The sequence below is a fragment of the Oryctolagus cuniculus genome, chromosome 16 (assembly GCF_964237555.1).
Source record: "Oryctolagus cuniculus chromosome 16, mOryCun1.1, whole genome shotgun sequence".
Classification (NCBI taxonomy): domain Eukaryota; kingdom Metazoa; phylum Chordata; class Mammalia; order Lagomorpha; family Leporidae; genus Oryctolagus; species Oryctolagus cuniculus.
In genome coordinates this window covers 66,493,970-66,518,000 of record NC_091447.1, presented here as the reverse complement: position 1 = coordinate 66,518,000, position 24,031 = coordinate 66,493,970, and the positions used below count along the sequence as shown (strand labels likewise).

Below are 24,031 nucleotides of genomic sequence, written 5' to 3'. Positions count from 1 at the left end.
CCTGCTCTGACCACCCAGGCTCCTGCCCCAGCCCTGCCCTCCTGGCTGGCCCAGCCCGTGTCTCATGGGGTGGATTTCCACTCGGAAATTGTCTCGCCCCAGCCCGGCCCCGATCCACTGACCAGCAAAGTCGTGCAGCCGCGGCAGTGTGTCCCGGGCCAGCGACAGCAGCGGCAGGTACAGCTCGGCCACGCGGGCCTTCACGGTGGCATCCGTGTAGCGGGGGTCGGTGTCGTGGCTACACAGCAGGCTGTGCACAGCGCTGATGGCTTTCTTATGCAGTACAGATGCCCTGGGGAGCAGTGTGGTGCTCAGCATGGGGGGGGCTGCTGGACACCCCCACCCACCACGGGGTCCAGGCGGGGCCCGGGCTCACCCCTCGGCCTCAGGGTCAAGGGCCAGCGCCAACTCTGTCAGCAGCAGCCCAGCCAGGAAGTGCTGCTGCCGGAATGGCCCGCTCAGCTCGAACATGCTGGCCAGCTTGGGGTCCGGGGCCTGGCTGGAGAAGGTGGAGCTCTGTATGGGGTGGGGGGGAGGAGTCAGCACTGGCAGGGTGCCCGAGGTCCAGGGTCAGAGGTCAGAGGTCACCACAGAACCCATCCAGGAGGCAACAGTGTCCAGAGCCAGAGAGGAGAGATCGGGGTTAACTCATCGGGGTGTGGGGGTCAAAGGGGAGGGGTGAGAGAGCGTGGGGTCAAAAGTGCACAGCCGAGGGCAACGGCTGTGGAGTGAATTTTAGGAGTCAGAAGCCGGAAGCGGACCCTTCTGGAAAACTGCGGAGAAAGGTGGGTCAGGGTGAAGGGTCGGAGATCAAAGGTCAAAGGTAAGGAGTCAGTCCGGGGGGATAGCGACTCACAGCGAAAGGGAGAAGAGGTGAGCGAGCCACAGAAGACTGGAGGTGAGAGGTCCAAGGTCAAGGAGGAAGGGCAGCAGTGAGGCCAGCCCACCTGGGAGGTGGTGGAGGACACGGAGGGCGAGGGCGAGGCCGGGGGCGACAGGGGGCAGCAGGGGAGGTTGAGGGTCACGTAGTGCTCGTGGCTGCACAGGATGCGGGTGAAGTCCATGCGCAGGGTCAGCAGTGCCGTGGGGTTGGCGGCCGACTGCAGCCGAGTCGCCACCTGTGGGACGGGAACTCTCAGAGGCGCTCCTGCCGCTGCCCCGCCCACCACCGCAGGCACCATCCGCCCAGCTCCCAGCTCTTTGCCACGCCCACACCATCTGCCACACCCACCACCACAGGCACCATTGGCCCAGCTCCCAGCTCTTCGCCACGCCCACGCCATCTGCCACACCCACCACCACAGGCACCATTGGCCCAGCTCCCAGCTCTTCGCCACGCCCACCACGCCTTTACCTGCTTGTAGTGGGCTCGGACCAGGCTGAAGACGAAGCCGCGGTCCGCCAGGGACAGCAGGTCGCTGAGGAAGAAGGCCAGGCTGGCGTTGAGGCGCTCGGCCAGCTCCGCGTCCTGGGGACACGGGACACAGGGCCGGTCAGGCCACACCCACTCCGCCCGCCGGGCTCTCAGGGCCAGCCCGGAGGCGCCAGCCGCTGCCCCGAGCCCTGGGGCTCTCTGGACGGCCTGGGCTCTGGGGACCCTGGGCCTTTCTCCTCCCTCCGGCCATCTCGGTCGAGTTAAAATGTCCTGTGGTCCTGTTCAAGCAAATCCATCTCTGTGGTCACGCAACGGGCATTCAATGAGCGCCTGCCCGGAGCCACGCCCTGTGATGAGAGGGGCGCAGGGCCTGCCAGGGGTCCCCCCTCATGGTCTCCTCCGGGGAGACGGATGGACAGCAGAATTCCAGAACACTCCATGTGCTTTGAAACCAATCGAACGGGGTCACGTGGCAAGAGAGGCCCAAAGCATGAGGGCAGAAAGGCGTCTTGTGGAGGGGGAGAGGTCTGTGCAAAGGCCCTGGGGTAGCACACCCACCTGATGTGAGACGGGGCAGGAGGCCCCGCCCACAAACACCTGTCAACCATTGGGACCTCAGAAATTAGTCTTAGGAGGAGCTGTCGGTTCCCCTCTACCCAAAGAAACAAAATACAAAAGCAGTGGACTCTGGGTCCATGGAGGACGGGGACTGGGTCTGTCTTATGCATCGAACCTGATACAGTCGGTGCTTAATAAATGTAAGCGAATGAATGGGGCTGCTGGGGCCATCCCGATGGGTGCTTGCCCCTCAGCCTGGGCCAGCCCTCGGGGAGGCCCCATGGAAACAAGGCCAGCACCTTTGCAACCAAGCCGGAGGCCGCGTGGGATTGTGCAAGGGCTGGCCTGGGCCGGCAGGGCGCTCCCAGAGCCTGGAACTTTCGGGGCGAGCCCAGCGGTTAACAATCAGACAATCTGGCAGCAGCGGAGCCGGTCCTGCAGGCACACCGAGCCAGGGCCGCCCCTGGGGACAGCGTGGGTGTCCTCGGAGAAGCCCCCCTCTCCTGCTAGCCACTGGCTTCCGCCCCTGCTCAGCTGTGCGGTGCCAGCCGTCTTCTGCCTCAGTTTCCCCAGCAGCAAAATGGACATAACGATAGTGCTATCTGCCCGGGTTCCTGGGAGGGTTTCATATGATCCACCTAAAGGGCTGAGATATACAGCTGGAGCTCAATACGTGCTTGAGATGATGTCTATTATCTTGTTGGCTGCCTAGCCCCCAGGGGCACTGGAATTGGCGGTTCAGGGCCTGGACAATCGCCTGGCTCTCAGAACACCAACATCCATTTATTAAGCTCCTACTGTATACTGGCACTGTGCTAAGGGATCGGTCTCATCACTTGCCTGCTCTCACGTCTTCCCATCGCCCCATTCCCTGCACCCCAGGAACACCTGCCCCTTCACTGTTTTGTTTTGTTTTGACAGGCAGAGTGGACAGTGAGAGAGAGAGACAGAGAGAAAGGTCTTCCTTTGCCGTTGGTTCACCCTCTAATGGCCGCCGCGGCCGGCGCCATGTGGCCGGCGCACCGCGCTGATCTGAAGCCAGCAGCCAGGTGCTTCTCCTGGTCTCCCATGGAGTGCAGGGCCCAAGCACCTGGGCCATCCTCCACTGCACTCCCTGGCCACAGCAGAGAGCTGGCCTGGAAGAGGGGCAGCAACCGGGACTAGAACCTGGTGTGCCGGCGCCGCAAGGCGGAGGATTAGCCTAGTGAGCCGCGGCGCCGGCCCCCTCACTGTTCTTACACCCAGCCTCAACGCCTCTGCACTGGCCGCTTCCCCACCCCCCAATTCCCCATCAACTCAAGTCCCCTACCGCAGGGCAAGAACTCGGGGCTACTGTGTCACCCAGGACTAGGCGCCCCCAAAACAGGCGGTACAAGAATAACCCGTCAGGCAAACCACGCCCTGGCAGCCGGGCGCCCCCGCCTGGCCAGCTCTGGGACCGCGCTTGGGCCACGCCCCCCACCCTCACCCCATCCAGGCCGCGAGTCCCTGACCTTGTGCGCACGGGTGATGACCTCCAGGCCCACAGAGCCCACCAGGGCAGAGATGTCGTCCAGGAAGCGGCCTGGGAAGCGCAGCTTTCGCGGCGTGTCCAGCCGCTGGCCCAGAAGCAGGTGCAGCGCCATGCTCTTCACCTGGGGGCGGGGCCAGAGGGGGTGGGGCGGGGCTTGAGAGGCCTGCCAGAAGAGGGCGGGATTTGGGCCGCAAGAGAGGTGGGCCTGGGTGTGAGGGCAGGGCCTGAAGACCATGGGTGGAGCCTAAGGGGTGTGGGTGTGGCCCTCATCCCTACGTGGGGGTCTCTGAGCGCCATTCCTCGGGGTCTCCGGTGCAGGCTGGGGGCGGGGCGCCGGCCCTCCCAGGGAGGGAGGCGCGCTCACCATGAGCTTGAAGAAGAACCAGGCGTTCTGTAGCACGGCCTCGCGCACCGCACTGCCGCTCACGACCCACTGCAGAGCCAGCTCCTCGTGCAGCAGCTGCGGGCAGGACCACGGCCACAGTCACGGCCATGGCCACCACGAGCGGCTGCTGCCCCCTCCCGCTCCTCGCAGGCCCCAGAAAGCACAGAGCTGGAAGGCTGGGGTTAGAGCAGCAGGTGGAGAGGGCCAGGGCCGGGTGTCCACTCGCTGGGCTCTGCAGACCCTGCTGGGCTCCGGGCGGGGGCGCAGCAGACCTGGGGTCCCCCGCCCTCCCCTCCCACTACCTTCTGCGCAGTGGGTCTCGGCTGGACGGCCGGCGGGGCCGACGAGGCACCCTCGAGGTAAGAGGAGGCCCGGCTAGAGCTGCGATCGGTGGCCTACGGTGGGATGGGGCGAAGAGAATGGAATGGCGGGGTGGGGTCAGCGTGGAGAGACAGGAGGGGGTGGATGGAGCAGACGCCTCCGCACGTGGGTGGCGGGGGACAGGAGAGAGAGAGAGATCCGAGAGATCCGTCCGCGCACGGTGCCTGGGGCGAGATGCGGCCCCAGGGAGTGACGCTCGCCTGGGAAGCTGTATCCTCAGGTTCCGTGTTGGTGGGGCTTGGGGCCAGGGCCTTAGAAAGGCGCGAGGGTTCGCCCAGGCCACGTGGGCATCAGGGGCGATCCCCGAGTGAGCACAGGTGGTCTGTGCGGCCGCGTCCCGCAGCCCCCCACCCCCGAGGGGCGTGGCAGTGGCTCGGGCAGACCCATCTGTGGGAATGAAGGTGTGGGTGCAGGTGGAGGTGGGGAGACCCACGAGGAAGCCACAGTGAGTTGACGGGGCAGCTGAGAGAGCCCACTGGAGGGGGCACTGGAGGAGGGCGTGGCCAGAGCGGCTGAGTGAACAGTGAATGGAGGTGGAACTGCAGAGGTCGGTGCAGACGCCAAGAGTGGGTTCGGGTGAAGGCGCTGAGGGTGAGGCCGGCGCACTACACACGGGCTAGCTCAGGCAAGGGCCATTATTGGGGCTACCTCCTGCCTGGACTGCCGCCTCCCTACGGGTTCTCCAAGGCCCGGCTGACCCCTCTGGGAGCCGAGCGTATCCGGGGCAGGGGAGGGGGTGCCCCATTAAGAATGCTGGCGCTCAGGGGTGGGCGGGACGCGTGAGTTCAGATTTCCAGGTTCCTGGCACGGCGATCCCAGGAGCAGACGGTGCAGAGGAACCCCCTGTGCGTGCTGCGTGGAGCCCCTGGGCCTGCCATGGGGTGCAGAGTGGGGAACCCCAGGGCCGCCTCTTCTGAGCTCCCCATCTGTCCACGTGTCTTTTCCTCTACCTTGGACACCCACTCTCCCTTCCCTGGCAGGCTCCATCTCGCCACTCAGCCACGCGCACCTAGGGGGCGGGGCATTCAGCCACGCCCACCTAGGGGTTGGCTCAGGGGCTCCACTGGACCAAGCTCTTCCCCACCCCCAACCCTGGCCCTGCCCGCGAGGGCTGCAGACTGCGGGGCTGGGCTGAGCACTTTTTTCAGAGTCCTGACTATACCTGATGATTCAGCCACAGTGTAGGTGCACGGTTTAGGGCTCAGGGTGAGCCTTGAACCCCGGTCTGTCTGGCACCAAAGGGGCAGGCTCTGGGGAGCCCAGGTCAGCTCTGCCAAGGGGACCCGAGAGAGAGCCCCCAAGCACAGGTGCATTAAAGGGAGGGGGGCAGGCCATGCGGAGCAGTGAAGTTATCAGTGACTGGATTTGCATACATTTGCATGCTATTTGCATTCAGCCCTTGTGACTCTGTCTCTGTCCGAGGCTGTGCTGGCTAAGGAGGCCCAGTGCTTTCTGCAAGGCAGACAGCACAGCCCCAGACAAAGGCAGGTGGGGGCTGCCGCCTCCTGCAGGCAGCCCCCCTAGGTTAGATGGCCATGGCCAGGGAGGTGGGAAGCAGCTCATGCCGGGGTGGTGCAGTCATACACGTGCGGGGGTGGAGGGGAGGGGAGGGCACCTGTCTGGGGTCGGCCCCGCAGTAAGGGGCCGCCCGCCGCAGCACGGCCTTGCTGCCGCCCGGAGCGTAAGCGGAATTCACCCAGGAGTGGGAGCGATCGACGCCCTGGAGACACGGGATGCGAGGGAGCATCCCGGGCGGGGGGGGGCAGAGGAGCAACGTGAGACGCGGAGCCCGGACGCCGCCTGCCCGCCTGCCGCAGAGACGTGTGCCTCCGGGCACTCACGCGCAGGCCGCGGGCATGCGCGTGCCTGATGTGCCTGGGGATCTGCGTACACGCGCACATGTGCGTGGAGTATACCATGTACCATGCGTATGTGTGTGTGCGTACCCATGTTCATACGTGCAGGTCTATGCACGCGTGTTCATGTCTGTACCCACATACATGTGTTCCAATGTGCACAGGGTGCAGGTGCATGTGCCCTGTGTTGATATGTGTGGGTGTGTGCACCGTGCACATCCGGGTCCCCCTCGTTCCTCATCCTCCACCCACAGGAAGCGCCTCCCCCTGCCCCCGGCAGCCGCGGCCACTCAGGCTGCAGACGCCAGGCCCCCCTCGGCCTACCTTGCTGGCCAGGATGCGGGAGACCTCGTCGTCCACGGAGCCCGGGGCCACGGCCAGGTCAGGGTTGCTGCTGCTAATACTCTTGGAGCGGGCCAGGTAGAGGCTGGGGGGGCGGCCGGAGCCCCGGGCCATGGTGGCGGCCTGCACCGTGCCTGGCGGGGCCCCTGAGCAGGGAAGAGACGGGGTCAGCCCCCTGCCCACCGCCCCGACGGCCCCTGGGCCCCTTCCCGCTCGGCTGCCCTGGCTGACGTCCACTTCCCTCTCTGAGCCTCTACGTCTCTCACCTGTAAAATGGGTCAGCTAACAGCTGCTGCATGGGGCACTGTCACTCACGTGAAGTGGGCACGCCCATGATCCCCATTATTGGCTCAGGGAGGTGTGACCACTTGCCCCAGGGTCACAGAGTTTGTGAGGGGCGGAGCCCGGATTCAATACCAGGCAGCTACTAGAGATGTGTGCTGATTGGCTGAGTCACCTGCCAGTCAAGTGCATGGCGCTCACACCCCTGGGGAGGGAACAGAAGTGGGGGAAAGAGCCTCTCTCTTGCAAGGAGCCCCAAAGGGTCCCAGGGCCTCTGCTCCTCTGTGCCCGGGTCTCTCCTGCCTCCTGGGATTTCCCAGCCGCACTTACCACCCGGAAGGCCGGGCTCGGTGCCGGGGAGGCGGAAGGCGTAGTGGACATAGGCGGCCAACAGTGGGCAGTGGCCCCGGGCATCCTGGGCAGACTCCAGGCTCCGGTGGACAAGACTCACCACATGGGCCATTGCTTCAAAGGCCCCACGGCCCAAGTTCACTGCCGGGCAGAGCAGAGGTCAAGTTCCAGGGCCCGCGGGCGCTCACCTCCCCCACCCCTGCTTTCCGGAGGAAGAGTGGGTGTTGTCCAAGGGGTCAGGTGACCGTGGCGGGATCACACAGGGCCTGCTTCGGAAACCGAGGCCGCACCGGCTCACCCATCTGGCCGCCGATGATGGGCGGCCGCACGACCAGCTGCACCAGCTTGTCCAGCACGTGGTGGGAGAAGGCCACCAGGGGCTCGGGGCTGGCGAGGCGCAGAGAGGCCAGGCTGGCCCGCAGCTCCTGCTCCACGGTGCCCTCGCTCAGCACGACGTCCTTGAGCCTGAACGGGAAGGACCCCTCCTCCAGGACGTGCACCAGGGTGAAGAACTTGTCCAGGTGGGGGTCCTGGATCGAGGGAGACGGGTGCTGAGCGAGGCCCCCGGGCACGCAGCCCACCCTGCCTGCCTGCCTGAGTCAGCAGCTTCCCTACGCGCTCGGCCTGGCTGACCCGAGTCACGTCCACGGCCGCAGGCCGGCCCTCCCTGGCCAGCAGCACCGGTTGCCCAATCCTGGGGTGATCAGGAGAGGAGGGGGCAGCATCCCCCAGGTCCCGGCTGCGCCCCGTACCTGGGGGTGCACGGAGGACACAGCCGTGAGCTCCACGCTGAACACGCCTTTGTGACCGTCCACCCAGCGGGTGCCCGGCAGGGCCACCTGTGGGAGGGAGGGAGGGAGTCGCCCGGTGGGCCCTGGCAGCCCCTCCCCCAGGATCAGGCCACCATGGGGCATTGCGACACCTGGGGGAGCAGCCAGGCACCCTGCCCCCAGCCCGGCCCCCGGGGGACTAAGAAGTGGGGCTTGGGAGGGCTGCAGGCCCCTGCATTCCAAGGGTGGACATCAGGTGGGCAGGGAAGTGGGTGGGGATGGGGCGGCCACAGGCCCTGGGGTGCAGCTGGGGGGACAGGAATTACGAAGGCCATGGCAGAGGGCCAGGGGGACACAAGCCAGGACAAAGGACAGGAGGCAGCAGGGCCTGCGCGGGGCCCCCGGCACGTACGTCAGGTGTCAGCATGGAGTAGCTGGGTGGGGGCTGCTCCAGGGCCACGGGCAGGCAAAGGGGCCCCGTGCGCAGGCGGCCATGCTGCAGCAGCGGGATCCACTGCAGGGGAGAGGGGCGGGGCGTCAGAGCTGGGCGGGGGCCGGGGTGGGGCTGGGCGGAACTGGGGTGGGGCGTCGGAGCTGGGCGGGGCCAGGGCGGGAGCGGGGCAGGGCGGGGCTGGAGGACAGGCAGAGGGCCCTGTGCTGCAGCAGGGGAGAGGGGCAGGGCGTCAGAGCTGGGTGGGGCCGGGGCGTGGCATCGGAGCTGGGTGGGGCCGGGGCGTGGCGTCAGAGCTGGGCGGGGCAGGGGCGTCAGAGCTGAGCGGGGCAGGGCGAGGCTGGAGGGCAGGCAGAGGGCCCTGCGCTGCAGCAGGGGAGAGGGGCGTGGCATCGGAGCTGGGCGGGGCCGGGGTGTCAGAGCTGGGCGGGGCAGGGGCGGAGCCAGAGGGCCGCTCACGGTGAAGCCCACGGGCGTCTCCAGCGCTGTGCCGGGCCGGGGCTGGCAGCTGATGTGGTAGAACGTGAACAGCAAGTGGTGGTTCTCGGTCACGCAGGCCGGGAGCCGCAGCTTGAACTCCTCGTAGAACTCGGGGGACCTGGGAGGGAAGGGGGGCTGCGGGGAACTGGGACCTCTGCCGGCCGCGTTCCTCCACCCGCACGGTCCCCACTGCCCGCTCGGGCCCCTCCAGTGCTGCCCACGAGCGTGCGCACATGCGTGGGAAAACCACACGTGTATACACATGTGGGAAAACCACGCATGTCCACACACACATTTCTGTCCGTGCAACATGTCCACATCCTGTGCATTTTTTTCCATGAAGATTTTTTCCATGAAGATTCCATGTAGTCACGGATTTCCAAAGGGGGAAAAAAAACTTTTTTACTTTTTTTTAAAATTTGAAAAGCAGATGAAGAGAGACAGAGGTCTTCCATCTGCTGGTTCACTCCCCACGTGGCCCCAGGAGCCAGGAGCTCCACCCGGGGCTCCCACGTGGGTGGCATCGCTGCTGCCTCCCAGGGCGCATGAGCGGGGAGCTGGGATCAGGGGCGGAGCCAGGACTCGGATACGGGGCGTGGGAGCCCCGGGGCAGGGATTCTAGTCTTCATTCCTCCATTTCCCTGTGAGGGGGTGGGTGGGCAGAGCCAGCCCCGCCCCTGCCCTGCCCCCTGGGCGTGGCACGCACTTGTTGTGGTAGACCACCGCGGTGTAGGCCTCCCGGGTGAACTCGCTGCAGCTGGACTTCCCGAAGATGACCTGCGGGCCCGGGGACCCAGGGGAGTGAGTGTCCGGTGCCTCCGCCCCGGGCCTGCCCCTCCCCCACCCAGGCACTGCCCAGGGCCGTGAGCGGCCGGTGCCCCCTTCCCACCAGGCCCACCCCTCTCCCCATCGCGCCCCAAGCTCTGCCAGCGACCCAGAGACGTGAGCAGCCGGTGCCCCCTCCCCCACACTGACCGGCAGGGCCTGGCTGGGGCCCTCGCCCGCCATGTACTGCAGGCGCACGGCCAGGTTGCGCACGGAGCCCTGGCGGCTGCTGAAGTTGAGGCTGTGCGGGTGCACGTAGAGGAGGTTCCTGGGGGGGGGGGGGACAGGGACGCGGCCGGGGTCAGGGGCACCCATGTGCAGAGACCTCCGAAGCTGGCCCCAGGCTGACCCGCCCTTCCCCCAGGGGTGAGGTCCCTGCGGGGGTGGGGTAGGGGCTGCCTCCCGCAGGGCCTGCACCACAGGGGCCTCGCCGCCCTGGCCACTTCTGCCCTGTGCTGGGCTCTGTGGGAGCGCTCAGCATGGAGCAACTCATTACCCACACACGCCCATCTTCCAGGCAGGGAAACTGAGGCACGGGGTGAGTCACTCAGGCAGTCGGCTGTGTGGTCTGGGAAAGGCTTCGGCCCTCCCCTCCCCCACCCAGCAGCTACCAAGCAGGCCAAGATGGGTGGTAGGAGGGGACGCCATGGTGGCAGCTGGGCCGGCTCTGGGGTAGCCATTGGTGCTCACCATGGCCCTCGCTGTCCCGCTGTCCACGGGTGGGGGCACAGGGTCAGCGTGGGGAGCCTCGGGGGCCCGGAGCCGTGGCCAGCGTGATCCACGCGCGGCCCAGCTGGACAGCAGCCTGATGCAAGCATCGTGCCACCGCCAGGACTTGTGCAACCCGGGGCGGCTGGCTGGCCAGTTAACGATTGACCGGGGGTTAGCGGGCGGTGCAGGGACATAAAAGGCGACGGGCCCTGGCGCTGGGGAACACGCCCAGACCCCAGCCATGCCCGCACTCGCTCTGTGTCTGCTCTGGGCCCTGGCCTCGGTGGCCGGCTCTGCTCCCACGGGCCCCGCGGGCAGCCCAGAGCCCGCCCAGCACGAGGAGCTGACCCTCCTCTTCCACGGGGCCCTGCAGCTGGGCCAGGCCCTCAACGGCGTGTACAAGTCCACAGAGGCGCGGCTGCAGGAGGCCGGCCGCAGCGTGGGCCTCTACGGCCACACACTGGAGCTCCTGGGCCAGGAGGTCAGCCAGGGCTGGGACGCAGCCCGGGAGCTTCGCACGAGCCTACTGGACATGCAGGTGGGCACTGCAGCTGGGGCACTGTGGGGTGTGTAGGAGCTTATGGGGGGGCAGGTCGGGGGGAGTTAACAGATTAGGACGGCCAGCCATGCCCCTGTGCCCAGCACATAGGGACCGGCCTTGTCTCTCTCCTGAGCAGACAGAGGAAGACGCCCTACAGCTGCAGGCAGAAGCCACAGCCCAGGAGCTGGGGGAGGCGGCCCAGGCCCAGCAAAGGCTCCGAGAGAGCATCCGGCACCTGGAGAGGCGGCTGCGGGGGGCCTGGCTGGGCTCCGCCCACCAGGAGTTTGAGACCCTAAAGGTAAGGGGGGGCTCCTTCCACGCTCACTTCTCTGGCCCATTTGTCAGCTGGGCAAACTGAGGCCAGCAGGCACAGGGGACCTGCGTGCAGGGCGCGGGGCGGGGCGGGGGGGGGCAGGCCCGCAGCTCTGACGAAGCCCCCGACCACGCAGGCCCACGCTGACAAGCAGAGCCACATCGTGTGGGCCCTGGCCGGCCACATGCAGCGGCAGCGGCGCCAGGTGGCCGCACAGGAGCGCTGGCTGCGGCAGATCCAGGAGAGGTGCGCGGCGGGGGCAGGGGTGCGGGCGGGGCGCAGGGGCGGGGCGGGCGGGAGCTCCTGGGGCCCGCGGCTGAGCCCCTCCTGTCCCCTCCGCAGGCTGCACATGGCGGCGCTCCCGGCCTGAGCCTGCCTGGGGATCCCGCGAGACCGGTCCACGCAGCGAGGAGCGCCGCTGGCACAGGCCCGCAAGGCCCTGCGCGGGGAGGAGCTGCCCGTGCGCAGGGGGGCTGCCAGCCCGGCGCCCGGGAGGAAGAGGAGGCGGAGGAGGCCGAGCAGGAGGCGGCGGCGGCCCGCGGGGCGCGAGGCGGGGGGCGGAGCAGAGACGCGGCACGCGGGGACCCCCCCCCCCCAATAAAGCAGAGGGGCAGCGCGCCCCGGGTGTGTGCACCTGTAGCTGGTGTGTGGCGCGTACACCTCCCGGGCGGGGAACTCCAGGATCTCCTTGGTGGGCCGGCCCCTGGGGTCCGGGTAGGGCTTGACGTGCAGCAGCTCCGGGGACAGGCAGAAGGGGGGGTTCTCGGGAGCCGGGGAGATGTCGATTTTGAGCTGAGCTGGGGAGCAAGGAGCCCCGTGTGCACCTGCCCGGCGCCCACCAGTCGCGCCCTCTCGCCCGCCCACGGCGCCCCCTGGCGGCGGCACCCCGCCTCTGCCCGGCACCCCCACACCCCTATTTCTCGGGCACTTGTCTATCACGGCCGTGGCGGGGTCCCCGGAGCCGCACCAGTCACCGGCCGCAGGCGCCGCAGCAGGGACGAGGGGCGCCGCATGTCCGCCAGGAACTTGAACAGATCCTCGTCGCTCAGCCGTTCGGCCTCCTGCGTGGGCGGGATGGGCCCCCCACCTGTGAGCCAGGACCAGGGTGCGCTGCAGGGGGTGGGGGGCAGAAATCTCCAGGGGCCACTGTCCCCCACCCCACCCCACCCCCACAATCCCTGGCCTCCGGGCACCACACCTGCTTGAAAAAGTTGGTGACGGTCAGCGTGGCCGGGCGGAAGCCAGAGAAGCTGCAGGTGTCGTCCGCGCTGCTCGCGCGGTCCTGGGGCCCCCGCCGGCGGCGGTCCGTCCAGGCGGGTCGGCGCTCTGGGTGGGGCGGACGGGGTCAGTGGACGGAGAGCCACGGGGTCTTGGCGCAGTGCCGCGGCCGGCCGGCAGGGGGCGCCGCTGCCCGGCCGGCAGCCCCGCCCCGCCCCCTAGGCCCGGCCCCGCCCCTCGGCCCGGCCCCGCCCCCTCACCGCCCTCGCTGTCCGAGTCGCGGTCTGGCGGCCCCGCGCTGTTGACGATGTTGGCCAAGTGCACGGCCGTCCAGGCGAAGGGCATGCGGTAGCGGCCCAGGCGCGTGCAGAACTGCTCGGCCGCCAGGCGCAGCTTCTCCAGCTTCTCCTTGTTCTGAGAGGGGGCGCCCGGGAGTCAGCTGGGCGCCCCCCACGCCCGGGGGGGGCAGGGTCCGGCCCCGGCTGCCGCCCCCCGCCCCGCGGGGCTCACCTTGGCCGCGTCGGCCTCCTTCATCAGCATGTAGGGCTCGCAGCACTCGCTGATGTCCCCCTGCTGCAGGATCTTTTCCAGCTGCGGGAGGCGGGGCGCGGTGAGGCTCGCTCCACCGCGCCTGCGCGGCTCCCGCAACCCCCCGACTCCCGCAGCCCCCCCGGGGCTGCCCCTGAGGGCCTCCTGTGGGTGCCCTTGGTTGGTCCATCCTCGAATCTCCCACCGCATCTTGCTCACGTCCCAGGAGCCCCGGGGCTCCTGCACGCACCCCTTCCTCCCCCCTCCCCAGCCCCCAGCCCCCATGGGTCTCAGTGCAGCTGTCACCTCTTCCTGGAAGCCCTCCAGGGTTCCTCATCAGACGGGAGCCTCATCAACTCCCCCACACACACCCCCCCACGACAGCCCGGATCACTTCCCCGGTCTCATCCCCTGAAGGCAGGTGCTGGCACCGTGGGGGTCACCCCTACCGCCCGCCCCGTGTGCCCGGTCCCTGCGGGCACCTTGATGACCAGGAAGATGTCGGGCGACGGGTAGGTCACAGAGAAGATGGCGGAGCGGGCCAGGGTGGAGATGGCGGGGTGGGTGCCGTGGGCGCGCAGCAGCCCCTTCGTGGAGTCCGAGTTCAGGTCGAAGTAGAAGTTCTCCGAGATCTGGGGACACGGGAGGCAGCTGGGCCGCCGCCTCCAGGGAGCCCACAGCCCCGCCCAGGGGGAAGAGGAGGACGCCTACCTTCTTCTTCTCCCGCACATCGTACAGGGCCAGGATCCCGAAGATGGGCTCAATCTCAATCTCAAACCTGCGGGGAAAAGGGGGGCCCTCCCTGTCACCCCCTCCATGCACCCCCCACACCCACACCCCACAGTCTCCCATTGGACCACCCAGCTTAGGGGCTTGCAGCAAACCCAGCTCCCATTCTGCAAATGGGGAAACTGAGGCACGGGCAGCTCCACCCCCTCCCCACAGTAACTCCCGCAGAGCCCCCCACCCCCTCCGGGTGGTCCCTACAAGGTCCCAGGTGGCGCTCCACTGAGTGTTTGTTGAGCGACTGCCTGAGCCACCAGCGTGGGTCCCCCAGCCTCCCTTTCCCGGCCCCCTGCCGGCAGGAGCCGCGGGTGGGCAGGGGCCAGGCAGGCCGGGCTGGGGTCCAAGTCCACATCCGGCTTAGCTCTGTTCCCACGCCTCTGGCTGCTCCCCGGGGGACCGGCGGGGCCTTGGGCTGCAGGAGCCACGCTCAGCGACACCAACACCCGCGGCCTGCGCCCCGGACCCCAGCGGCACGGGACCCCGGCTATCCAGGGCTTCCGGAGGGGGTGGTGAAGCTGGGTGGCCCGGAGCAGTGAGCCCGCCCCGCCCAGGGGAGGGGCCCGGGGGGCGGGCCTGCCCAGGGGAGGGGCCAAGGGAGGGGCCCGGGGAGGGAGGGCCCGCAGACTCACTTGAGCGACAGACACTTCACCAGCAGCCTCTGTCCAAAGTGTTCCCGGGGCGGCTCGGGGCGGCCGCAGCGCTCCACGGCCTCGTCCTGCAAAGACCCGGGGTTGTGGGGGGAGGGGCCGGGACGCATCCTCCAGGACCGGCTTGGCGAGCCGGGAACCACCTGGCTGCTCCAGGTCCCTGCCTCAGGGCCTTTGCACAGGTGTCAGCTGACCCCCCCCCCATGCCCTGCAGACGCCTCCTCTTCGTCCGGCCGACCGGCGCCCACCCGGCTTAGCCTGAACCGAGCCAGCGGTTCACGAGGACCGGGTGCGTGGGCCATGTGGCTGGGCGCTGACTGTGCCACTGCCCTGTCTGGGACGGGGTCTCCTCCCAATCACCATGTGCCACCTGTATACAGCAGGCGCCCCATCACCATCCAAGTACTGGTTGAATACCAGTAGGAGTATACAGCGAGCACTTATTCAGTGGCTAAAGAAAAGTGTAGGCGTATACACAAGGTGCCAAATAATAAACATCGGTGGACCGACATAGGCATAAATGGTAGGTGCTCAACACACACAAGTACCGGGCAACTAAATGGGGGACTGCCCAGAGGGTACACAACCAGTACTGGCTGAATATATACAGGGAGACACAGTCGGTGCCCAATTCATGTTGGTTGGAGGAAAGCTGGGGTACACAGTCAGTGCCCAATTAATGTAGGTTGGAGGAATGTTGGGTATACAATCAGTGCCCAATTTATGTGGTCGGAGGAATGCTGGGTACACAGTCATAGTTGGTACCAGATTTATAATGGAAGGAGGAATTTTGGAGTACACAGTCGGTGCCTAGCTCATGTTGGTCGGAGGGATGTTGGGAGATACAGTCGGTGCCCAATTTAAGTTGATCAGTGGCGCCCAGGTCACCAGGTGGGAGGGGCGGTGCACAGTGGGCTCCCAGGTCACCAGGTGGGAGGGGCGGTGCACAGTGGGCGCCCAGGTCACCAGGTGGGAGGGGCGGTGCACAGTGGCGCCCAGGTCACCAGGTTGAGGGGCAGGGTGCACAGTGGCGCCCAGGTCACCAGGCGGGAGGGGCGGTGCACAGTGGGGCCCAGGTCACCAGGTGGGAGGGGCGGGGTGCACAGCGGGCGCCCAGGTCACCAGGTGGGGGGAGGGTGCACAGTGGTGCCCAGCTCACCAGGTGGGAGGGGCGGGTGCACAGTGGTGCCCAGGTCACCAGGCGGGAGGGGCGGGGTGCACAGTGGCGCCCAGCTCACCAGGTGGGAGGGGCGGGTGCACAGTGGGGCCCAGGTCACCAGGTGGGAAGGGCGGGGTGCACAGTGGTGCCCAGCTCACCAGGTGGGAGGGGCGGGGTGCACAGTGGCGCCCAGGTCACCAGGCGGGAGGGGCGGTGCACAGTGGCGCCCAGGTCACCAGGCGGGAGGGGCGGGGTGCACAGTGGTGCCCAGGTCACCAGGCGGGAGGGGCGGTGCACAGTGGCGCCCAGGTCACCAGGCGGGAGGGGCGGGGTGCACAGTGGCGCCCAGGTCACCAGGCGGGAGGGGCGGGGTGCACAGCCCGGGAACCGCCCGCGCGGCACCCACCTCGTCGGGCGCCGGGTAGAGGGTGAGCAGCGCGGGGGCCCGGTGCTGCCGCCGCAGGGCCTCGTTGTGCCGGTCCACGTCCTCGGGCGCCGCCCGCTCCAGCAGCGCGGGCAGCAGGGCGTCGGCCGCCAGGTTCCTCAGGTCGAAGATGCCCGAGGCGCAGCTGCTGCGCGGGGTGTCCTCCGGGGAGCCGGAGCGCCGGGCCTCCTCCTGTGGGGGCGGGGCAGCGGGCGCTGAGAGCCAGCGGGGGGCACGGGGTGGCCGCCCTTCTTCCAGAAACTCCTGTCTGCAGCCTCCGCTTCTCCGCCATCCTCGGAAGAGGCGACGCTCCCCCAGGCCACATGATCCCCATCTGGACAATAAGAACACGCCCCCAGCCCCGGGATTGGCTTGACAAAAGAACAGGCCTGGGCTGGGCCAATGAGATCCTTCCCTGGGACTCTGCTCCCTGTTGCTAGGGGAGGGACGAGTTCTTGCCACGCGGGCTGTCACTGTGACCCAGGACCCAGCTCAGCTCCGTGACCCCGGGTTTCTGACCCCACATTGAGGGTCTCAGTTTCCCCTCTACGTCTAAAATTAACGAGAATAGCAACATTTGGGGGGGGTGGTTGGCATTGTGCCCACTGGGGCGCCTGCACCCTATATCGGACTGCCTGGGTCCAAGTCCCAGCTCTGGTCTGGTTCCTGCTTCCTGCTCTGCTGGGGGACACAGCATGGGTTGGCTCCAGGACGTGGGTCCCTGCCCCTGACCTGGGGGACCCAGACTGAGCCCCGGCTCCTGGGCGGCCCAGCCCAGCCCTGGCTGCGTGGGCATTTGGGGGGGGGGGTGAAGCAGCAAATGGAAGATCGCTGTCACTCTGGCTTTCAAACAAATCCTTTTTTTAAAAATTATATTTATTTATTTGGAAAGGCAGAGTTACAGAAAAGAGAGGCAGAGAGAGAGAGAGGTCTTCCATCTGCTGGTTCACTTCCCGGATGGCTGCAATGGCCAGAGCTGTGCCGATCCAAAGCCAGGAGCCAGGAGCTTCCTCCAGGTCTCCCACGCAGGTACAGGGGCCTAGGGACTTGGGCCATCCTCCACTGCTTTCCCAGGCCACAGCAGAGAGCTGGATGGGAAGTGGAGCAGCCGGGACTAGAACCCGTGCCCGTATGGGATGCTGGCACTGCAGGCGATGGCTTTACCCAGTACACCACAGCACTGACCCCCAAACAAATAAATCTTAAAAAATAAAAATAAAAAAACCTTGATTGGCGAAATCACAGGTTCAAGGCCCTCTCATAACCCTGTCACACCTCAGTTGCTTTTTCTGCACAATGGGTACAACGGTTGCCCTGGCTCACAGGATGAACAGAAGGGACAAATAGGAGGCACTTAGCATACCCTAAGCACTCAATTAATGCTTATCACCCTTACCCTTGAACTCACGGGTCTGGTACAGATCCTTTGGGGCACAGGTGAATGACAGCAGGGGCTACACACACTCCCTGCGCGGGGCGCCCCGGCCAGGGTCCGCTCACCGAGTCCTCAGCGCCGGGCCGCTCGTCCACGCAGACGTCCTGCTCGAAGACCTGGCGGCTGAGGCCCTTCTGCCGTTCCCGCTGTGACTCCGCGGTGACGGGGCTGTAGGCCGGGCTCAGGTGCTGGTACCTAGGGGAGGGTGCAGCGGGCGGGTGGCAGGGCTGCGGGCACCTGCCAGGGGGCTGCCTGCTCCCGGGGACACACCCACCTCCGGTGCACGATGACCCAGTCCTCCGTGTACATCTCCACCGCGGCCCGCACCTGCCCGTCCAGTTTCCTGCAGCCGGAGAAGGCCAGGGTCAGCGGAGTCGGGGTCTGGGGGGAGCGCCCCGGGAGGTCGGGGGTGCACTCAGAGAGGGAGGCCGGCTGGCCTGTGGTCACACAGCAGAGCCAGAGTGGAACTCCAGGTTGCTAGATCCTGGACGCTGTGGGGGCGTGGCGAAGGGGGCGTGGCTGAGGGCGGGTCATGGGCGGTGAGTGGGACGTGGCCAGGTCATGGCCAGAGAGGGGCGTGGCTGAGAGTGGGGCGTGGCCAGGTCATGGGTAGCGGGTGGACTACCCATGGCTGAGGGCGGGTCATGGGGGAGAGTGGGGCGTGGCTGGGGAGGGTCATGGGTGGAGAGGGGCGTGGCCTGGGGGGTCATGGGCGGAGAGGGGCGTTGCCAAGTCATGGGCGGAGAGGGGCATGGCTGAGAGTGGGGCGTGGCCAGGTCATGGGTAGCGGGTGGGGCATGGCCGAGGGCGTGTCACGGGCGGAGTGGGGCATGGCCGGGTCATGGGTGGGGAGTGGGGCGTGGCCGGGGCGGGTCATGGGCGGAGAGGGGCGTGGCCGGATCGTGGGCAGAGAGGGGCGTGGCCGGGGGCGGGTCATGGGCGGAGAGGGGCGTTGCTGGGTCATGGGCAGAGAGGGGCGTGGCTGGGGGCGGGTCGTGGGCGGGCGCCGGGCAGGCCGGGTGAGGAACACACCCGTCCTCAGGAATGCCAGGCTCCGTGGTCCGGCACTCCCGCGGCTGCAGCAGCAGCTCCAAGTCATCAGCAGGAAATTCAACCAGGTCCCGGAGGGGCCCGGGCTCGGCGTCCGGCGGCCGGCTCAGTAGCACCTCCTCAAAGTCCAGGGGTTCCACGACCTCCGTCAAGGGGACCTGGGTCAGAGCACAGCGGGGGTGGGGGGCAGTGACACTGCTGCCCGGGAGGCTGGGGGCTGGGGGGAGCAGGGGGCAAGTGGGGTCATGCTGGGAGGGCGCCGGAGCCGCGGGGAGGGGCCCGGGAGCACTCTCCACTCCTCCCTACCCCCAGCTTGGCCCGTCCTGCCCTTCCCTCCAGGGGCTCCAGGAAGGAACTCACGCCCTGGAGCCTGCGTGGACAGGAAGCCAGCCCTGGGAGGAATGGTCTGTGCACAATCTCAAGGCCTCTGGACCAAGGCCACCCCCACCCCCTGCCCACAGCAGCAGGAAGTCACTCCCGGCCCCAGCTGGGTGGTCCACACTGGAGTCTCCCCGGCCCAGCCACCCACAGGGCCACCCCCCTGCCCTGCAGCTGTGCCCAGGGCGGCCCCTCCCCCCACGCCTGGCCATTGGGATGGCACCATGGCTGCATTTCCCTCTTGTTTCCCCTAAGGGCGGGACACAGGGGACACAGCCCCCAGCTCTGCCAGCCTGGGGGGGGCTGCACCCCAACACTCACCCCCAGGGAGCTGCTGCTGCGCCTGCTGGCGTGGGGGGAGCCGCTGCGCTCCCGAGACACCTGCTTCCGCACCTCGGCGGCCACCGTCCTGGGACCGGAGGGAGGGGGTCAGAGGGCGCGCTGGGGCCGAGGGAGGAGACCCCAGGCTGCGGGAGTCACAGACCTTGGGCTGCCGCCCCCAGCTCCCTGGGGCCCTCCCCTCCGCCCACCCCCACGCCACGGGAGTGGTCCTGGCTAGTTCTCTTCCCCTCCCGCTGGCCAGGCCAGACGCACAGTCCAGCCCTGGTGGAAGGGAGCCCGGCCTGGTGGACCCTGGCCTCCGCTCCCTGGTCTGCAGTCCCTCTGCCCACCCTGGGGGTCTCTAAACAACCAGCCATGCCACCCCCACCCCAATCCCCTGCCTCACTGCACCTGCACCTCCCTGGCCTTGCAGGGAGGGTGGGGCAGGGCACAGGGGGCGGCACTCAGCAACCAAGTCCAGGACAAGAGTGCTGTGTGCAGGAGGCCAGTGTGGCCCATGGAGCTTGGGAAAGACCCCAGCAATCAAGTTCAGGGCCGTGGGCTGCCCAGGGCCACCTGCACCCAAGCCAGGCTTCAAAGTCAGGCTGGGTGAAAGTGAGCAGGGGAGGGGGGACCCGGGGGGGCTGGGGGTGGCCCAAGTCCTCAATTCCTTCAGCTGAGCACCAGGCGGTCCCCTGGGGGGTACTGCGTGACTCCCTCTGTGGAGGGAGGTGCCAGGGCTGTGTGGTCCCCTGGGAGGGCCCTGCACATCTTGGCTCTTTCTGCTGAACTCACCCCCCCCCCCCCAGTCTCTCTCCGGTTCCTGCTTGCCCAGATCTGCTGTGAGTTAGAGGATGCTGTGTGGCTTTGTGCACGCAGGGCAACCTCTCTGGGCTTTGTAAAAACAGAGAGTTGGGGGTCGGCGTCGTGGTGCAGCAGGTCGGGCTGCCACCTGCATCCCGGCATCCCACATCAGAGTGGCTAGTTCCAGCCCTGGCTGCTCTGCTCCCCGCTGATCCACCTGGGAAAGCAGCAGGGGGCGGCCCAAGGGCTTGGGTGCCACCCACGCAGGAGACCCGGATGGAGCTCCTGGCTTCTGGCTTCAGCCTGGCCCAGCCCTGGCTGCTGTGGTCATTGGGGGAGTAAATCAGCTGATGGGAGATCTCTCTCCTTCCACCCCGCTATCACGCTGACTTTCAAATAAAAGTCTTTTTTTTTTTTTAAGATTTATTTATTTATTTGAGAGGCAGAGTTACAGAGAGAGAGAGGGAGGGACAGAGAGAGGGAGAGAGAGGGAGAGGTCTTCCATCCACTGGTTCACTCCCCAGATGGCCGCAATGGCCGGAGCTGCGTTGATCCAAAGCCAAGAGCCTGGAGATTCTTTGGGGTCTCCCACGCGGGTGCAGGGGCCCAAGGACTTGGGCCATCGTCCACTGCTTTCCCAGGCCACGGCAGAGAGCTGGATCGGAAGTGGAGCAGCCGGGACTCGAACTGGCACCCATATGGGATGCTGGTGCTGCAGGCGGAGGCTTAGCCCACTACACCACAGCGCTGGCCCCGAGAGGAACTTCTAAGAAATGCAAAGGAGTACTAAAAAATTAGGGCTTTGGGGCCAGTGAGGTGGTGCAATGGGTTAAGCTGCCGCGTGGGACCCCGCATCCCATATCAGAGAGTCCAGGTCAAGTTGTGGCTCCTCCATTACCAATCCAGCTCCCTGCTAACGCACCTGGGAGGCAGCAGGTGGCAGCCCAAGTGCTCGGACCCCTCCCCTCCGCATGGGAGACCTGGATGGAGCTCCAGGCTCCTGGCTTCAGCCTGGCCTGACCCCAGCCATTGCGGTCATCTGAGGAGTGAACCAGAGGATGGTAGATTCTCTCTCTCTCTCTCAAGTGGATGAAAACAACTCAATATTTAAAAATTCCCAAAGCCAGGCCAGCCTCCTTTAAGGCCCCTGGAAGACAGGGGCTGGGTGATTGGAAGATGCTGGGAGCAGGGCACAAAGCTGTGGCCCAGTGGGGGAGGGGGCTGCACAGTCAGTTTCCCCTTGGCCTTGGAGAGAGGCCCCTGGAAGGGCCAGAAGCCCCGGCCTTGGTACTGGGCACTGGTGGCGCAGGGCTGAGCGGCCATGGCTTGTCCAGGCTTCGACTGTGCCCCTATGGGTGGGGCTAAGTTGCCACCAGGGACGCCCCCACCCCACCTCGGAGTCCCGGCTGCTCCACTTCTGACTACAGCTCCCTGCCGATGCGCCTGGGAGGCAGCTGTGAGGGCCCCAGTGCTCGGGCCCCCGCCACCCACGTGGGAGACCCGGATGGAGCTCCTGGCTCCTGGCTCCTGGCTCCTGGCTCCTGGCCCAGGCCATGTGGGGAGTGAACCAGAGGACGGAAGCTCCCTCTCTCTCTATATATATATCTCTGCGTTCCAAGTAAACAAATGAATAAATAAATAAATCTTTAAAAAAACAACAGAGGGGGTGAAACATTGGGCTGCACTTGCTGGCTTCTCCCAGGAGGTGATCTGTGGCTCTGAATTCTCCTAAGGGGACAAGGGGACAGCCCCATGGGACGCCCCCCAGGGACGGCCTCATCAGGAATTCAGACCGGACTGTGGTCCTATTCCTGGGCTGGCCAGGTCTAATCTCCACGGGGAAGGAGAAGGAGGCTCCGTGCGCCCCTACATAAGGCAGTAAGCCCCTCCCCCAATAAAGAATCTCTCTAAAAACCACACGAACCCTCACTGGCAGACATTTTTAAAGGCAACACAGCACCACAAGGACGCGGGACACCCAGAAGTCGCATCCGCTGTGCCGTGACGTCAGCACAGCTGTAATTACTGACACACCAGCCCTGTTTAGCAAGCAAGGTTGGAGACGGATCACTCCAGCAAGTCCACTCCGAGGCGGGGACACCCAGGACCGACCCACGCGGCCCGCAGCGTCCCCGGGGCCCCCACCCGTGAGCGCGGCAGCCTCAGGGCGAAACGAGGCACGCGTGAGGACGCACAGGCGTGGGAACCCCGCACACAGCAGGGCAAGCGTTCACAGCAGGCAGCGGCCCGGACCGCCTTCCCCACACGACGCAGGACGGCTGCAGCTGGCCACGGGCACGCGACGGCCACGGCTGCGCGCGTACACGATGGCCGGAGCCGGCACCACAGGTGTTTGGGACAGCGGTCAGGCCCCGCCCACGGCGCTTGCAAACCAGAGCTGATGCCTTAGCGCAAGTCCCAGCTCTGCTTCGGACGCCGGCTCCCTGCGCATGCGCACCCTGGGAGGCAGCAGGTGCCTGGGCCCCTGCACCCGCGTGGGAGACCCGGATGGAGCTCCTGGCTCCTGGCTTCGGCCTGGCCCAGCTCTGGCCATTGCGGCCATTTAGGGAGGCAACCAGTAGATGGAAGACCTCTCTCTGTCTTTTTCTATCTCTCCCTCTCCCTCTCTCTATAACTCTTTCAAATAAATAAAATAAATCTTAAAAAAAAAAAAGTGTTTATCAGGAAACTGGGAACTGCCCAGTACTAAGGCTAACCAGGCTGTTTTTGTTTTTTAGATTTATGTGTTTTGAAAGAGAGAGAGAGAGAGAATCTTCCATCCACTGGTTCACTTCCCAGATGGCTGCAATGGCCAGGGCTGGGCCAGGCTGAAGCCAGGAGCTCCATCTGGGTCTCCCACGTGGGTGCAGGGGCCCAAGGACTAGGGCCATCTTCCACTGCTTTCCCAGGCCACAGCAGAGAGCTGGACCAGAAGTGGAGCAGCCGGGACTCGAACTGCTGCTCCGAGGGGATTGCAGACGGCAGCTTAACCCTGTACCGCGGTGCCAGCCCCATTCTGTTCTAGGGTGGGCTCTGTCTTGTGTGTTCTCCAAGACCAGACCCACAATTCCCCCTTATCTCAGCCTGAGTCAGGCCCCAGGCATGTAGGAACTGGGAAAAAAAAACAACAACAACAACAACAACCACAACCCGTGAGGTCAGACACCTGCGTCCCCCAGCAGGGGGCCTGGGTTCGAATCCCAGCTCTGCTTCCACTCCAGCTTCCCACCAGCATGTGTCTAAAGTCCTTGGGCCCCTGCCACCCACGTGGGAGACCCGGATGGAGCTCCTGGCTCCTGGCTTCGGCCTGGCCCGGCCAGGGCCGTTGTGGGCATTTGGGGAGTGAGCCAACGGATGGAAGACTTCTCTCTCTCTCTTTGCCTCTCTCTCTCTCTCACTCTTTCAAACGACCTAAAGACAACAGCAAAAATGTTCCCAGGCTCAGCGACACAAGGCCTCACACGGACAATTCCGAGGCAAATCCCGGGGGAACATCGACACTGCCCAGCCGGTCCTTCCCGGGCTCAGAGCGGTCCTCGGCTCCCCGCAGCCCACTGGGCCCACCGTGCGGCCCCCTCCCCGGCTCTGCCTCCTGCCCGGGCCCCCTGGATCCCTCCCTCCACTCCTGCCCAGCGGCACCTGCTCGCCCACATGACCCACCTCCCATACCCAACCCCCCATCCCACTCCCCTGAGGGGTCCCCACTGCACCCATCCCTAAGCTGTAGCCCACTTGTGTGCTGCCCCCCCCCGCGCCACGGCCACCACCAGGAGCAGGGACACCCGGGGACTGTGAACACGGACCCCCAGCCCAGGGGCCGCCTGCGCAGACCTGGGAGCCCACTTACTCACACAGAGCCCAACTGAGGCCAGGCTTTGCAGCCCCAGCCGGCCTGACATCCCCTGGAGGCCCCGGCGGCGGCGGCGGCGATGGCTCCCCCTGCGCCCGGCGCCCGCCCCTCCCCCCGCTGCCCACCAGCTGGTCCGGCCCCAGCCCCCACGCCATCCATTCAATCCCGGTCGGTGCCGGCACGTCCAGCCCGTGCTAGGAAGACTGGAGCAGGAGGTGTGGAGGGGCGGGGGAAGGCGCCCACAGCTGTCCCCTGTCTCCCGCAGACAGCTGGGCACTGGGCTCTGGAGCCGGCCAG

The 24,031-nt window shown here is 66.5% G+C and overlaps 2 protein-coding genes across 6 annotated transcripts in view; one reads left to right on the top strand and one right to left on the bottom strand.

Moving 5' to 3' along the window:
• Positions 1 to 24,031, bottom strand: part of DOCK6 (dedicator of cytokinesis 6) — a 36,946-nt gene that overhangs the window by 12,355 nt on the left and 560 nt on the right. For 3 of the 5 annotated variants that reach the window (XM_070059091.1, XM_070059095.1, XM_070059096.1), the window contains exons 2-30: positions 19,081 to 19,168; positions 18,364 to 18,539; positions 17,606 to 17,674; positions 17,397 to 17,526; positions 15,879 to 16,088; positions 14,296 to 14,381; positions 13,592 to 13,658; positions 13,363 to 13,512; positions 12,863 to 12,943; positions 12,613 to 12,766; positions 12,333 to 12,460; positions 12,102 to 12,195; positions 11,769 to 11,931; positions 9,720 to 9,837; positions 9,451 to 9,521; positions 8,724 to 8,862; positions 8,226 to 8,327; positions 7,796 to 7,882; positions 7,342 to 7,573; positions 7,023 to 7,184; positions 6,393 to 6,556; positions 5,828 to 5,932; positions 4,134 to 4,226; positions 3,811 to 3,906; positions 3,427 to 3,567; positions 1,355 to 1,468; positions 948 to 1,118; positions 377 to 516; positions 123 to 292 (exon numbers count right to left, since the gene is read on the bottom strand). In XM_070059091.1, coding sequence (XP_069915192.1) covers positions 123 to 292; positions 377 to 516; positions 948 to 1,118; positions 1,355 to 1,468; positions 3,427 to 3,567; positions 3,811 to 3,906; positions 4,134 to 4,226; positions 5,828 to 5,932; positions 6,393 to 6,556; positions 7,023 to 7,184; positions 7,342 to 7,573; positions 7,796 to 7,882; positions 8,226 to 8,327; positions 8,724 to 8,862; positions 9,451 to 9,521; positions 9,720 to 9,837; positions 11,769 to 11,931; positions 12,102 to 12,195; positions 12,333 to 12,460; positions 12,613 to 12,766; positions 12,863 to 12,943; positions 13,363 to 13,512; positions 13,592 to 13,658; positions 14,296 to 14,381; positions 15,879 to 16,088; positions 17,397 to 17,526; positions 17,606 to 17,674; positions 18,364 to 18,539; positions 19,081 to 19,168 — 3,701 coding nt within the window. The remainder of the gene's footprint in view (positions 1 to 122; positions 293 to 376; positions 517 to 947; positions 1,119 to 1,354; positions 1,469 to 3,426; positions 3,568 to 3,810; positions 3,907 to 4,133; positions 4,227 to 5,827; positions 5,933 to 6,392; positions 6,557 to 7,022; positions 7,185 to 7,341; positions 7,574 to 7,795; positions 7,883 to 8,225; positions 8,328 to 8,723; positions 8,863 to 9,450; positions 9,522 to 9,719; positions 9,838 to 11,768; positions 11,932 to 12,101; positions 12,196 to 12,332; positions 12,461 to 12,612; positions 12,767 to 12,862; positions 12,944 to 13,362; positions 13,513 to 13,591; positions 13,659 to 14,295; positions 14,382 to 15,878; positions 16,089 to 17,396; positions 17,527 to 17,605; positions 17,675 to 18,363; positions 18,540 to 19,080; positions 19,169 to 24,031) is intronic. The other 2 variants (XM_070059093.1, XM_070059094.1) reach the window with 2 other exon arrangements.
• ANGPTL8 (angiopoietin like 8) lies at positions 9,904 to 11,773 on the top strand. The gene is made up of 4 exons (XM_070059110.1): positions 9,904 to 10,818; positions 10,958 to 11,119; positions 11,271 to 11,380; positions 11,477 to 11,773. The coding sequence occupies exons 1-4, from the start codon at positions 10,522 to 10,524 to the stop codon at positions 11,502 to 11,504; spliced, it is 597 nt and encodes a 198-aa protein (XP_069915211.1). The 5' UTR covers positions 9,904 to 10,521; the 3' UTR covers positions 11,505 to 11,773.

What these genes read in the sequence shown, in the direction of transcription:
- ANGPTL8 (XM_070059110.1), top strand. Translation starts at nt 10,522, where the DNA reads ATGCCCGCACTCGCTCTGTGTCTGCTCTGGGCCCTGGCCTCGGTGGCC. An exon ending in CGAGCCTACTGGACATGCAG is followed by an intron (nt 10,819 to 10,957) that starts GTGGGCACTGCA and finishes TCTCCTGAGCAG; the next exon opens with ACAGAGGAAGACGCCCTACA. An exon ending in AGGAGTTTGAGACCCTAAAG is followed by an intron (nt 11,120 to 11,270) that starts GTAAGGGGGGGC and finishes CCGACCACGCAG; the next exon opens with GCCCACGCTGACAAGCAGAG.